The 16,058-nt window shown below is 44.4% G+C and overlaps 1 protein-coding gene across 16 annotated transcripts in view; it reads right to left on the reverse strand.

The window, feature by feature from the left end:
* Positions 1 to 16,058, reverse strand: part of Afdn (afadin, adherens junction formation factor) — a 128,134-nt gene that overhangs the window by 58,181 nt on the left and 53,895 nt on the right. For all 16 annotated transcript variants that reach the window (XM_076858035.2, XM_076858034.2, XM_076858029.2 and 13 more), the window contains exons 6-10: positions 15,707 to 15,864; positions 10,281 to 10,392; positions 8,640 to 8,807; positions 2,983 to 3,077; positions 1,860 to 2,122 (exon numbers count right to left, since the gene is read on the reverse strand). In XM_076858035.2, coding sequence (XP_076714150.1) covers positions 1,860 to 2,122; positions 2,983 to 3,077; positions 8,640 to 8,807; positions 10,281 to 10,392; positions 15,707 to 15,864 — 796 coding nt within the window. The remainder of the gene's footprint in view (positions 1 to 1,859; positions 2,123 to 2,982; positions 3,078 to 8,639; positions 8,808 to 10,280; positions 10,393 to 15,706; positions 15,865 to 16,058) is intronic.

Here is a 16,058-nt window from a genome sequence, read left to right on the forward strand (position 1 = left end):
ACCCTCAGTACCAAAATTTGCCACCTGCCGGTAGACACCCACAATGACCTGAAGATGGGCTCTGACATCTGTATCTAAGAGCTTGGCTACTACCTCAGAAATTTTTTATGAGTGTGGCAGCTGGACAGCAGAACGAAGTAAATGTTTACAAAAAGAGAGCTCTTTCTAATTCATGAACCACAACAGTTTTCATGAGCATTGCCAGAAAAATATGTAATAATAACAAAATTTCACATCACATTCTTCTTATTGAAACCTAAGCCACATTCTTATATTCTGGCCAGAGACATAGTGAGAAGAAACAACTGCAGGCTTTCAAAGCAGGAGTCAGAGGGCAAACACTCAAAAGGAGATTGACCGTCTCAAAAACAGAAAAACTACAATAGCAAAACCGAAGGGCCCACCAACATGGGACGGGGTCCCTCCCTCAATCACAATTACCTGCAGCAGCAGACTCGGCAAAGTAGAAAAGAACACGGAAGCAGATCACAGTGCAGAAGCAAAGGGCAACTGCACACAAGAGCAGTAACCGTGGAAAGGGGCTACCACTCCAGAAAAGCACAGCTTGGGCTGAGGTTGTGGCTCAGTGGCAGAGCGCTTGCCTAGTATGTGTGAGGCACTGAGTTAGATTCTCAGCTCTGCATATAAATAAAGACAATAAAAAGGTCCATTGACAACTAAAAAATTATAAAAAAAAAAAAAAAAAAAAAAAAAAAGCAAAGCTCGCGTGTGGTCTTTGGTGGAGCTCAGCAGCCAGGAGTGAGGAGGAGGACAGTCTGCACACAGGCACACTTCACCCCATCCAGGGAGAGCCAGGCTAAGGAAGAGTACAAGTGAGACTCAGGACAGGAGCAGGAATTGGGGAGGTGGCTGGTGAGGGGACATCTGAACACCGGTGGTCCCGGACACAATGGAAGGATGAATGCAGACATATTCAGTTTCAAGATGAAGGAAGGTGGTGGAAAGGAATGGGTTTTCCTAGGAAGGCACTTGCTAGTTTTCTTTGGAAACCTAGAGGTTTGGCCTTTTGGTGAAACCTCAGCTCAAGAGGAGCTAGGAACAGATCTGACTAAACAAACGTGTGTGATGAGCCATTTAGTGTTTGTTTTGGAAAAAGATCAATGTCTAACTAATAATACCTGGCCCAAAGTGTAAGCTCTGGGTGGATAACCAGAGATGTCATGGGAAAACTAGCGGGAGAAGTCGAGAAGCCCGTCAGAAGTCTGGTTTACGTCTGTGCTGGATGGAAAGCTCACACTTCAGTGGACTTTTCAAGATGCTTTAAACAGCACAAGGGAAGAGCTACTGCAGCTGTTTTTCCAAGATCAATACCTATTAATCTGCAATATAGATAATAAAGAAGCTCAACGTGTATGCTTCAACATTACCATTATCAAAAGGCAGTAATGCCTTCCAGGGTTTCAGCAACAGGCCACCCCGAAGGTCCTCAGAGCAGCTCCAGGTGGAGCTCATGTGCTCTGAATTCCTTGAGAGACCTGGGTGTGCTGTTACCAGTTGTAGAAAAAAACACTTCCCTAGAAAATTTCAAAATCCCAACCACACAAGATGATTACATAGAATATTGTGATCTTCTACGAAGGAACAAGTATTGTTCTGGTGTACTGGCTTAAAAAGAGATTAAACATAAACAATTCAAAATCCATTAGAAATTCCAGTATCAAGATGAAGTCATGCTCTTTTTCCCTCTAAAACAAACCCAAATTAATAAGAATAGGAACCAAAATTATAAATCCTGCTTTAACTTTTTTCAAAACTAAAATAATAAAAAAATAAAAAGTCAAGCCATTTACACCTCAGCCGATGACTCCCAGTCAGAACACACTGTTCCCACAGCTCACCCAGGCTTATGTCTTGGGCCCTTCCCCATCAGGCCTCCGTCCACAGATCTCTTGGCAAGAGCATGGTCCTGGCTGGGGTCCACAAACTTAAACACATGCGATACCCCAAACTGCACTTTCATGCCACTCTGCAGCATGGTGGTCTCCGAGATGCGCTGGCCGTCCACATAAGTCTCCGCATCCATACTTCTAGGTGTCACGGTGACCACACCATCCATGTTGGTGAGGTCACAGTGATGAGGCTGGATTCCTGGGCCAAAGAGCTGGAAGCACAAGGGAACCAGAGGCTTGTTCAAGTACACACAGATTTAAAGACAAACTGAAACTGTGAGTTCCCCTTCTATGATCAATGTCACCCAATGAGCTCTGGATTCTTGGTGCTTTCTTAAGTGCATTTTCCCCAACACCAACAGTATAAAATCATGCAACACTGCCAAAACACTAAGGCATTTTTAGCATCTAGTAGCGTGATTTAAGGAATATTTTAACTCTGCATTAAGAAGCACACAACTGAGCCTGGGGATGTAACTCAGTGGCAGCACCTGCCTAACACACACAAAGACTGGGTTCCCTCCCAGCCCTGGGGAACAAAAAAGACAGCGGTAGCGGCATCACATGGTTTCTTAAACACTTACTAGGTAATTTATGGACAAACATATAGAGATAGTTTTGATTAAAACTCCCCTCTTTTGTGTCTCACTGCTGTGCTAAGAATGAAGGAATGTAAAACTAAAAACCCTACCTTTTCACAACTGAAAATCAAGAAGATCGAGAGTGATTTGCTGGAGTTCAACAAGTGATAAATCCTGTGCTAGGTTCTGTTTCAAGCTCCCAAGAATTACCTCCAGTCCCTGATCACTGAAGGCCACGACTGTACATCAGACCCACTGGCAGGAGCTTCCACAGTTATCTCTCTCACCATCTTGTGGAGAAAGTCCACAGCCCTTGAGGAAGGCAACAAGCCCACATCTCACTCAGTGACTCAGAGTGGACGTAAGGTCTACAGTTTTCCTTCACCCACGAGTGAGCTCCATGGCAGGCTCTCCCCTGTGCTTGTTGCTAAGGACATGTGGAAGCCACAGCAGAGTGTGGGGCCCAGAGTTGCGGCACCACCACTGCATACCTGGATGGAGTTGTCGTCCAACCTTTCTGTCCCAACTTCAGTCACACTCAGCTGAAGGCGGTAAAGCTTTGGCTTGTCTCTGGAGTCAGAGCCATCTGTGAAGAGAGAGGGAGAGAGCTCTGCGTGCCAAGTCTAATGTTCTTGCTATTTGAAACAAAGGACTCCCTTGGAAAAGATATTACATCTCAGCCTTCTCAGAATTTTTAAGACCTCTCCAACTTGCATCAGAGAGCTCAACAAACCAAGCGCAGAAACTTCCAAGAGAGAAGCACACTAGCTTCTGTTTATTGTGAAGTGGGAAGACTGCCACTCACCCGACCTTCTCATCTCATAAGAGGAAATACTCCCCACCACACTGCCAGGGGCTTCGCTAGGATCCTGAGGTAAGGGAATCAGCAACAGTAAGATCATTAAAGACACGTGGGCCTTTCCTTCAGCCCAGGACCTTCACAGGGCAAACCAGCCACCTTCACGGCACACCCGGACCTCCTAGCGCACAGTCCCAGGGTGAGGTGTAGGTGTAGACTCCCGACAAGTGACTCTGACGACCATCCCTGAAGAAGACGAGCTGGTGAAGAGCTCAGTTCCTTAAGCAGAGCTGGAGTGAAGGGCAGGAAGGAAGACTGGGTCTGTCTGGGTTCTGTCACTTTACCATCTCTGAACTGTTAGCACTCGTAACTTCCATGAGCGTGACTCTTCACGACAGGGGAGGGGAGGAGGTGGAGGAGGAGAGCAGGCAGTACTGTCAGGCCTCTGTCCTGTTTACGTGAGGCACATCCACTCACTCCTCAGCCACTGTACCCCTGCTGGTGCAAGAGGGTATCTCCTGAAGACTTCTCTGGTTTCAGAATTCACATGTGAGAATGCACACCTCACAGAATCCAAGAATTAGACACCATCTCAGACCCCAATGTACATACCACAACTATACTTTTCAATCCCGTGGCAAAAAACAACAAGCAGTTTCCTCAAGAGGCGCTTGCGAGTCTGCCTGACCTGTTTCACGACTCTCTGAAGAACTCCTACAATCTCATTCCCTAGATCAGGAATGTGAGCTTCAGGGCTTCAGAAGTCGGAGGTCCTTCCAGCGTGAGTGTGCGGAGTTCTGGCCAGCTTGAACTCTGCTGAAGTGAATCTGAACTCTCACAGACAGGGCACCATGAATACACTAGACTCTACAAAATAGCATTCTAATGACAACTGCTTTCTATTTCTGAATTGTTTCAGAAAGCTATGACTTGTGGGTAAGCACAGAACAGCATGTGACTTTACAACACTAACCCATCTAGACATTGACCTGTCCTGATCCAGGCAAGGCAGAAAGTCCTCTGGGACTTTTCCTGGACCTGGGCACTTCCCTTCACCACTTGGAATTTTGTTCATTTTAAATGCCCTGGGCAGTTCTAAGACCCATGCCTCTTCTGTGTCCAGAGCACCACACCTCTTCCTCTTAACCATGCAGCATGTTTTATGAAGACTCCTACCAACTCATCTCCCTGCTCGTCAGGCTCCTTAGTGGCCAGGCTGTACCTGGCCCTTGGCATTCAGTGAGTGTTCACACAGGCAGTTGTCCATCGGCAGTGCATGAACAGCAACTAATACTAGGTCATGCAGTCAACACAGGTGCACAGACACTATGCCAACGGAGCAGAAAGGAAGCACAGGGGACAAACATGCAATCAGGTGAAACAAGAATAATTATTTCAATATAAAGTTAAAAATGTTAAGAACATGCCAGGCACGGTGGCACATGACTGTAATCATGTGCTTGGGAGGCTGAGACAGGAAAATCACAAGTTCAAAGCCAGCCTCAGCAACTGTGAGGCACTAAGCAACTCAGTGAGACCCTGTTTCTAAATAAAATACAAAATAGGGCTGGGGATATGGCTCAGTGGTCAAGTGCCCCTGAGTTTAATTCCCGGTATCAAAAAAAATATGTAAGAACATAAAAGATACATCTGTTAGGGGGAGACAAGAGAAATGCACACCAATATTCCTTTGAAATGTCAACCTCCAAAAGCTTCCAAAAGCTGGCCCAGAGCTGCTGTGTGCCTTCTACACCCATGGATTTGGAAAGAGAAAGGAGGGAGAACACAAGCTGCTTCTCCAGGCTCTGCTTTCTCCCCACATTGCTACAGAAGAAATCAGAGAGGATACCTGTGCAGACCCAGAACACCCTGGTAGGGCCCAAGGCCAGTGGGCAAGTGGTGTTTGGTCCAAGGTAGGGGAGCAGGAGGAGTGAGCAGGGTGGCAGGGTCTGGGTGCCTCCTGCCCCTTCTGTGACACCTTAGGTCCAGCTCCTGACCAACAGCAGCTGATCATCTCCAAGCTAGACAGTAAGACTACTCCCTCAACAAACACCCCAACATCCTCCCCTTCCTCTACAGACAGCCAACTTCAGCCCCAAGAACTGGAGCATCTATCTCCCAGTGGACAGCTACAGTCGACCTGGAACACCCTGGCACACAGGTGACTTAGCAGAGTGGTCCTCCTCCCAGAAACCTGCCTCTGATACAGTGTCCCTTGTCCAAAACCATCAGGACCAGAAGTTTCAGATTTTGTATTACTGAGATTTGGGGGCATTTGCATGTACATGACATTCTGGAGATAGAGCCCCAGTTGAAGTATTGGCTTCCCTTGTGCCTCATATACATATGCTGTGTTCCAACCTTGACCCATTACATGAGGCAGATGTAAATTTCCTTCTGCATGTGGGATTTTTCAGGTGTGGAAGGCTCCACCTTAATATGAGGGGGCAAAGGACTGGCATGAACAGAGCCTATAGACACCCTAAAGGCACTTCTGTTCTCTGTCTACAGCAATGCTGCAGCCAGCTGGGCCCAGCCACAATTGCTCCCCAGGGTGAACCTGGAAAAGCAAGAGCAGCAAAATAGGCTTCTAGTCAACCTGGGTTCTGACACAGGTGCTGTATAGGCGTGAACAACAGGATAGTACATTACATTTCTTGGACATGCAACAGCAGGTCATCAGTGTTATTTTGCCATGAGGTTGTTAGTGCACAGTTACAAAAGTAGTATGAAGCATAGCATTACCTTCGTAAGTGTGACAGCTGTAGTAGGCAAAGTGACTCCTTCTCCCTGGGGCTGAGACACAACCAGGACCCAGGTGAAGGCAGCATCAGCAGGACAGAAACCATGCAGAGCAGCAGAAGAGGGAAGGAGGAGAAGAGACGCAGAGGTGAACTTCAGTGAGACTCGGCTCAAAGGAAGAAAAGGTACACTTTACCCTCAGCTTTCAGAGCTGTGCAGACAAGACTACAGTAGTGCCCCAGTCAGTGTTCTAGAATCAGTGAGACTGTTAGGATAAACAGGACAGCAGGTGAGTCACCACGTGGCAGGACAGCAACAGCGAGTGAGCTACAGAGGTTGCCACCCCGCCTGGCCGACAGCCCTGCTTAAAGAGCACATTCAGATCCACACAAAGAAAGCTGCGCCCTGCCCATCCCTCCCACAGCTGGGGCAAGCTCACACCACATATCAAAACCTCCCTCTGCATCCAGCAGGACCTCACCGAGGTTGTGTGCTTGGTTGCCCGTGTGCCCAGTCAAGATGCAGTACTTTTCCATTCATAACAAATTAATATGTACAAATATTCTTTTCTTATGAATGGAAAAAAGATCAATTTCATTCAGCATGCAGACTGAGAAATCTGAGAACCTAGGAACACCTCATAACCTAGTGAAAGAACACAGCCTTTGGTGCAGGAAAGACCTGGCCTAGCATTCAGGCCTTACACCAACCCTGTGGCCCTCAGGACAGCACAAAGAGCTCCAGTCCTCGGGCACCTGTAAAGAAAGAGGAAAGTTCTCCCTGGCAGCCACAGAAGGTGGAGGCCGCACAGGCTGGAGATGGTCACTATTACAGAGCTGTGGCTATTTCCTGGCATGGGGACTCCCTGACAGGATGGTCTTAGTCACCACTGCACTCGAAGCTCTGCCCACAGCAGGAGCTCAGTGCATGCTGCAGGAAAGCAGCAGAGTGCCAAGACCTGCCAATCAGCATCTGGTGGAAGTAGCACAGAAATGCCATGCATCTAGGGCCCATCATCTTCCCACCCCTAAAAAAAAATCTAGACATTTGATTATCTGAGAAACTGAAAGTATAAAATAAGCAGCTCAAATGGGAATTCCTACTAGAATGTGAGGTTGGGTTTGATCTGCTTGGTCAGGGCTCCACCTGTATAGCCCAGAAGGTACCCAGTGTTTAATAAGTAAGTGTTTAATAAACAAGAGGGACAAACACAGCCTGGCTCTGCTAGCCACCAGAATCAGCTTCCCACTCTTCACTTGAAAATCTCTGTTGGCTGCTCTTTATCAACTTCTCTAAGGTCTAAACATTCAAAAAATCGGTTTTAAAGAAAATAATCATAGTTTCCAGCATTTAATGAAAAAATTTTAAAGAACAGATGGTAATTTCAAAAACAAATAGCTGTCTCTCTGTCACCATGTCCTCCCTCAGGTACACAAGAATCAGCGCTTTCCTGTACGTTAGAGCAGTGATCCCAGGACACCGAGGCAAAGCAGCACTGCTGCACTCCCTGGGCATCCTCGAGCATGAGCGAGTATGGACTGCCATCTGCAGCCCCACTGCCACCAACCAGGGTGGCATCAGCACCCTGGCTAACTCCTAAGGCTGCTGGGCCACAAACACCATGTCTCTGCTGATTACAGGGAGCAGCCCAAGGAACTAAACGACCTTGGAAATAAAACTAAATGGTGGAAAATCAAAGAAGAGAAAGTACAATTTCTGCCTACAGACCCACATGTTTTCTACACAACAGATGCATTTTTAGGCCATTTTTTCCTATAATTACTAATTGGGCTGTATTTAAATGAGGTTTCTTTGGGGTGGGGAGGATGGAATAATATCTTCATAATACAGGTCATAATACATAATACAGGTCACACAATCCTGTTTTAAATAATAAATTCCATAATTTTGGCTGAATGATAAACAAAATGCCTCCTATAGAGTGCCTATGCAATATCCACCACACAGTAATGTGTCTGTGTGGAACTGCTTTAGGAACGTGGGTCCACTGCTCTATCCAAGGGATGACCACGCCATAGCTTTAGTTCAAGCACATGCTCCACGCAGGGTACTCTTAGGACTAGTAAGAAAATAAAGTTAGTCTGCTACTTAAAAATCCAGATGGGCTTCTTAAATGCCCTGTTACATTTAAAGATATTCCTTTTCAACACTGTGTGCACATTATGAAGAACAGGATGCACACATATACACATATACTAAATATGCCCTAGGAGGAGTAAATTTCAGTTTGCTGCTTTTAGCAGATTAAGTATTTAACTAAAGTTATTTTGGGAAAAAAAAAAATTTCTTAAAAAGAAAATAGACTGCTTCAAATTATCTTAAAATGCTGTACACATTATTTTAAATTTTATTTAATACTCATTTTTGTCCAAATGAACTTTATTTTTATATATTTATGATATTAAGTTTGCTTGTTATTTTAAATAAAAGTCATTTTAAGAAGATTCCTTTTTAAAAAGTAAGTAGTCTGAAAATGTTAAGTCAGCCAACAGCAAAGACACATTAATAAGATGCATTAAAAAGCAGAAACAGTCAAAGCTAAAAATGGCCATTTTTAACACTCTCTGGCATGACCAGCTTCCTCACCTGGGCTTAACTCCACTAAGTAGGGCAGCTTCTCAGGGGGGAGAGCAGATCCGTAGCCTGAGCTGTCTGCTCTCTCCTTCCCCTTCAGTGGCTTCCCTTCCACAAGCTTCTTCGCTTTCTTTGGGATGTAGTCTGATGGCCTCCTCTTCAACTGAAAGACTAAAATCCCTGGAACAGGAAAATTGGGAACCATCAGCCAGACAGTCTGGTGTGTAGGTGCTGATGAGCAGTCAAATGCCCAGACATTTATCAAGATGGTCCATCTTAGTAACCTCTACTGAGGAACAAGTAGGTGAAGGCTCGTCCAAGTTACAGGTTTACTCAGTGAAGGAAGCACTAGCCTCTGGTGAGCTGCAAAGGCTCCAGCAAACACTGCAAGGATCTTTCAATTAAGAATGGGCTTCCAAGGGCATCTTCTGCTGCAAAATGCACATCAGTGTGAGAGGATCCGAGTCTTACACTGATGGATAGCCCATGGTCAGTGACCATTCCTCCCCCGACACACACACACAACATCCATCATCCTACACACACAACCTATTTTAGTTGAGCTGATTTTGATTTAATTCAAATGAATAAATCAGAATTCAAAGCAATTTTTCTTTAATGAAGTTTACCTTTGTACTGTCCAGAAAAGTGCTAAGTGTGTATTTTAATGAAATTAGAAATCTAGTTGCTGAGGTGTTTGCTTGTAGGTATTTTTAAAGTTGTCAACCTATGTTTATACTGATACGATTAACTGGCAATGAATTTTTATGTCTTTATTGGTGCAAAAGCCCCCACTACTTAAAATTAAAGCACAATTAACTGATGCAACTCTGAAAGTTAAAAACCCATGTTTAATAAAATAAAACCCACAGCTTTAAGCCATCACTGTTTTGAAATAATTAGGGGAAATTATTTGAACAATGCCAAGGATGAATTCATTACAAGCTAAGCATCCCTGATTTAAAAATCTGAAATCCAAAATGCTACAAGTTCCCAAACCTTCTGAGTGTCAACGTTTAACTGGTGGAAGGCAAGATGCAGGTACACTGAAACAGTGCCCAATGGCACCTGCAGCTGTGTGTGAGGTGCACACCACATGAATTTCATGTTTATAGCTGGGTCTCATGTCTAAGATATCTCATTATAAAAATGCAAATGTTCTAAACCTTAAAAAAAAAAATTTTCAAAATCCAAAAACTCTGGCCCTAAGCATTTCAGATAAGGAATACTCAGCCTGTATCTGAAATGACCACAATGCTGGGCAATATGTAGGGTTGTAGGTTACTTTCACTAGCATAACAAATCTGTCCAAATGCCATAATTCATCAGATCAGTTTAGAAAGTGTTTCACTGCTAACAGGTAACAAAGACCTTGAGCACTACTAATAGTCTGGTGTCTTCCTGAGACATGGTTTTCACCTGTAGTATCACTGTGCAAGATCTGTGCAAGAGACTCAGAGGAGCTGAGCCTGGTCCCACAAACCATGGCACCATGGAGGAGCTACCCAACCAGCCCACAGAGAAGGAGGAACACCACGCAACAAAGAGCCATCAGAAACCATTCATGCAGACATCTGCATCATCTGGTGAACAACAGGTGGGCCATGCGTAATCTGAGGTATCACAGAGGTAATCTCTAATAGTGAAGTCTACCTTTGTCACTTGGCCATTCCCTGAAGATCTGTAAAGGACACTCTTCATCATCAAGGATAATTTCTTTAGCACCTCTTTCATCAGAATGCTGGGCTCCAGGGGGAAGCATAACCTAAAGAAAAATAATTAACAGTGAATATGCCTATAAGGTAAATTAGCAGGCATTCTTAATGTTAATGAATGAATATAATGTCACTGTGATATGGGTGTAGTGTTGAACACCTGTGATCTCAGCTGAGATTAGGCTGAGGCAAGAGGATTAAGTTCAAGGCCAGCCTGGGCTACTTAGTAAGACCCTGTCTCAAAATAAAATAAAAATGGCCAGAGATATAGCTCACGGCAAACATGAGGCCCTTGCTTCATTCCCCAATACCAAAAAGAAAAGTTGCTGTAGAATGAAATTGATCATGCATGATAAACAATTTTCACTAGTCATAAAAATCAAATCATCCACAAACATGAAAGAAATTGTTTCAAATAATTGAAAGAAAATGTTCAGTCAACTGATTGGGCAGATTTTATTCACTTGGCCTCTAAAATGGACTAATCTTGAGTATTTTTATTTGTTACAAACTTCTATATGGAAAGATCATACGTGAGAGCTAACCCCTAAGTAACTTCCTGAGGCAAGACCACTTCCTCACGGCAGTCTTCAACTTCTCCAGTCCCTGGCCCATCTTTTCACTTCAACAACTCTCTCTAAAGCAGTTTCAGACAACATGTCACCCAAAACCAGGTCAGTTTCCTGTACTTGAAGATAATGTCTTGATGATCAGAGTCTAATCAGATCATGCGATACATGCATGATCATTTGTTCTACACTCACGTAAGCAACTGTTTTGTGATAGTATGCTTACTGTACTTTCGACAGATAATGCTGCTGCTTCTTACTATGTGTTCTGACTAGCCAAACACGTTTTCCTAATCACCCAAGAAAGCCTGAGATGGAGAAGACAGTGGCAACTGCCACTCATCTTGTGGCCCTGCACATACTGCAGAGACTATGCATTCTTGTCACTCCATTCAGGGACATCAGGAACCACAAACAGAAGGAAAGCCAGAGAATCCAAGCCCGTTTCTACAATTACCGTGAAAGTGCACCCTAACAGGCCTCACCACCAGACATGTCACCTTACTCACAGACCCAGTGGGTCGCACTCCTGTAGAACCTTGTCATGACTCTCCACAGGGCTTCAGGTGGCCCTGAAGAAGCAAAGCTGTTACAGCACTGCACTCCAGCTTTTTAATCCAACTTCCTGGCCTAGCATACACACTGCCTTGGGACCTTATCTCCACTCAACTCCATTGCCTCAATCTCTTTCACACAACTTCTGAGCTAAGCCACATTGAGGTATGTGCACTTCACAACCAGGTCATGTTCCTCAGGCTTCCAGCACCCCTCCGGCCACCTTTCACATCTGGCCAGCATCCACTCATCCTGCAGCTGGGGCTCAGCAATTTTTTTTTTTTTTTTTTAAGTTGCAAATTGACACAATACCTTTATTTATTTATTTTTATGTGGTATTGAAAGGATGGAACCCAGTGCCTCACAAGTGCTAGGAAAGTGCTCTACCACTGAGCCACAACCCCAGCCCCGGGGGCTTATTAGTATTTTGAAGAGCTTTTGCCAACTTCACTTCAATTGAGAAGCCCTGTTGTTTCCTGGCCTTTCTATCCCCCTTAACTATAAGCTCTTTGAAGGACAGCTGTCGGTTTTGTATCCCAGCACAACATCTAACAAACAGGAAGATCTATAGGATTTATGAATGACTAATGAATAGGTAGACAGGACAGATGACTGAAGAACACTAACCACTACGGTTCATGAGGTGGCAAGCTGAGAAAATAAAAAAAAATTTCTAATTCAGGGAAAAAGAACAATCAGCTCTTGATTTGTAGTGCCTAAGCTTGCAAAAGAAAATTGGTCCAAAAATATTAGAGCAGAAAGCCAAAACTAAAGTGACCCTCTAAAGAAATCAACCCAAAGGAACGGTCAATAAACCCAAAGTAAGCTTCGTGACTTCATGACCCTGGTCAAGGTCTCTTTACTTTCTGATTTCCACCAGTAAAATCACCCACCAATTACTATAAAGATATTAGACTGTTCCTTATTGCATACCAAATCATATGCACTCTTATGGAACTGTCAGACAGAGTAACACATCTCAACAGGAACATTCCGCAGCAAATACTTAAGCAATACCAGGTATCAGGTGCAACACCCTTGCCCCTGCCACATGCTCATAACTCAGCAGAGCACAAGGCTGGAAAAGAATCAGGCCACTGTTCACTAGCAGACCCTATCTACACCACCACTTCACTTGTATTATTTTGACTTAGAAAAATTTTACGACATTACTAACAAATTTCAAGTATAAGGAATTGAGTAAGTCTATGGATAATATAAATTTTATAATATATTATCCATAGACTTACTCAGTTGGTAGATAATGTCTCCCATATATATTATAATGCTTGCTACATATAACAACTATCTCATAAAGCCCTATGCTGCCTGGCATGGTGGCTCCAACCTGTAATCCTGTGACTTGGGAGGCTGAGGCAGGAGGATCACAAATTCAAGGCCAGCCTCAGCAAATTAGCAAAACCTCAGCAACTTAGAGAGACCCTGTCTCAAAATAAAAAATAAAAAGGACTGGGGATGGAGCTCAATAGTTTCCCCTGGGTTTCATCCCCAGTATATATATAAAAACAACAACAACAAAATACCCCTGCATTATGCATTAAAGTAGGGCCTTCCTCTACTTAATACATACTTGCCAGGAAGAAGAAAGTACACCCAAACGTTTTCTATCCCAAGTGTCTTCCCATAGGAAACACATCCCGCTGTCCCTGCTGACTCCAAATCCAAGGCCATGCAGGCAGAAACCTCCCCACCCCCGTCACCCATTTTTTAGTGGCTGATGACACTCTAGCTGGAAGGGAAAAGGCAGTCTAGAAGGGCTGCTGCTTCTTTAAAAGCTGGCAACCCAGTATTTCCTTTGGAGTGCAACTTTCCACCTCGCCTAGCCAGTGCGAAGGACTGACCCTGGGTCCACCAAGGTTGTGCCTCGAGCACCTCCCGCCTCACCCTACCCTTCCCACTGCAGGCTTCCTCTGCCTAGCAAGGTGTGGACCACCCGTCCTGTGTGAGGCCTCATGGAAGACTCTGCTCTCCTGACATCTCTTCCTGCTCTTTTTATTCTTATGCATTTAAACAGCTGAATCCCCTCATTATTTCAACATGAGGAAAATACTTGTTTCCATGTTTCAGTTCTCAGCTGAAAATTGGGCCATATTCATAAAATTATGGAGCTATTACTTTTTGGATATATGGAAACTAATATGGATCTATTTTTCCAATTGAATATAACTTCTCAGCTTTTCAGCAGAAAGATAAAATTCAAGCAAGCTTCTTTATTAAATTCCCTCTGAGGCTAACAAAAGAGGTACAAGGAACAACCCTGAACCCTGCAAAACATGTCAGGGAAGAGCTGCCCTCCATTCACTGCACAGAGCAGAAGGCTCCTTCTCATCAGATGAGGGGCAAACCCAGCCTTAGTCCCAGACAGCTGCAGGTAGAGCCTATTGAGCTGATTCTAACAGTCATGAAGAAATACAACCCAGAATAAAACATGTTTAAAAGAAAAAGAAAAAATAGGTTCTTGTGATACATGATTTTAAGACTTATAAATCTACAGTAATGAAGACAGCTTATTACCGACAAAAAAAAAAAAAGGTCACGTATATCACTGGAAGAGAACAGAGTCCAGAAAATGAAGCACGTATGTCTGTAGTCCATTGATTCTGACAAAGGTGCCAAAGCAGTAATGAGAGAAAAGAGTTTCCAACCAAGAGAGAATGAACATCAGCCCTTATTTCACATAAGAGCAAGCTCAACCTGAAAATCCCAACTCTAAAACACCACGTCCCGAGCATTTTGCATCAGCGGAATAAATGCAGGAGTACCTGCAAACCTGAAGGAAGCCAATTCTCACACAGAGCACCAATGGCACAGGAGGCCAAAGCAGAAGCTGGTCTTCACACAACCAAGAGCTTTTACTCTCTGAAAAGTGTCATTTAAAAAATAAAAAGAAAAGCCACCAGTGGGGGGAAAATCCACAACACATAGATCACAGGTAGAACATGACTCCAGGATATAAAATTCAACCACAAAAGGACAGTGCTAAATGCCTGTCAGAAGGGCCAGCACTTTGGAAATGCAATGACTCCAGTTTGGGAGAGGAAAAGGATGCCACTGGTGGGTGTGCAACGGCATCACTGGAGCCAGCTCCTGGCTTCCTAAAATGTCCGCCGCGTGCACCTGCCACGAGAGGGAGCCACTGCCATGCTGGGAAGTCACCCCAGAGAAAGCGTCCACAGGAAGCCCGAGCACCTGCCTTCACAAAAGCCTTCCCTGAAGAGTGAGCTGAGAAGTGGAAGCAGGCCAGGTGTCCATCCACAGGAACATGGTTCATGACTGGTGTGACTACACACTGACACTACTCAAAGCACACAACAACCTGTACAAGACCAAAGCCTCCATGTAAGTCCGAAGCCAAGCAACAGGGTCCTGACCGGATGCCGCTGGTCACGGGGCAATTCTAGAAAATGCACAGCCCATGGCGACAGACAAGGTGAGCACGAGGGAGGGACAGGTCCCAAAGAGGCAGGAGGAGCCCTCTGAGGTGAAGGGCAGTCAGTGGAACCCTCATAAGCTCAGAGCTCAGACTGCAAACGTGGGGTTTGCTGAACTTTATTCCTTAATAATTTACTAAATTTTCATTATTCAACAATTGCTTGCTGAGATAGGAAAAAGGGGAACAGCTATGTTTTAAAATCTACTCAGCTTCGATTCTGACAGAAAGATCATAGTAGGTAGGTCTATGGCTGTGGCTGACTCAGAAGTTAAGGCAAGAAGAGGCCGAGGCAGGAGGATTGCAAGTTCAAAGCCAGCCTCAGTAAAAGTGAGGTACTAAGCAACTCACTGAGACCTTGTCTCTAAATAAAATACAAAATAGGGCTAGGGATGTGGTCAAGAGCCCCCGAGTTCAATCCCTGGTACTCCGGCACCACCCCCACCACCCTGCCAAAAATTAAGTTAACTATGTATGCAAAATAAAAAATGACATGATGCACAACAAAATGTGAATGGTATGATTATCCTTTGGTGGCAAAATTTTGAGCTATCCTTATTTTCTTCAATTTGCCTTTTCACATTTTTATCTTTTATAACAGGAACATGTATTATTTTGTAATGGAACAGAGATTGCTATTTCTTTTATGTGGATCTAACAAACGGTTTCACCATGTCAGATTCTACATGATGCAGTGGGATAGAAAATCAGCAGAGCTGTTACAATTGCCTCTAAACCCAAACTCCTGAGCAAGGTACTACTGGGAAGAATAGCACTCTAGTTACATACCTGAGCAATGCAGTACTCCTTAGGATTTTCTTTTTCCAGACCATATTTCTCTAAAGCTTCCGCCACAGCAAAGTCTGCAGGATCCGTAGTAGACAGTAGGATTGTCTTATAGGGAATGTTTGGTTTTAAACTATCTGCATAAATTCTCAACGTTCCACCTGAAAAAATATTTTGACACCTTTGAGTACAACTTTATTTCACACCAATGACAGGAACATCAGACATCTGCAGCAGCATAAGAGAAGGCTCTCAAGTACCAACTGTGATGGTGCACAGGCAGCCTTAGCACCGCCACTACGCTTTCAGCCCCCACAGGAAGACCTGTACCAAAGGAAGCCACTGCAGGGAGTGG

This window comes from Callospermophilus lateralis, assembly GCF_048772815.1.
Source record: "Callospermophilus lateralis isolate mCalLat2 chromosome 6 unlocalized genomic scaffold, mCalLat2.hap1 SUPER_6_unloc_1, whole genome shotgun sequence".
Lineage (NCBI taxonomy): Eukaryota > Metazoa > Chordata > Mammalia > Rodentia > Sciuridae > Callospermophilus > Callospermophilus lateralis.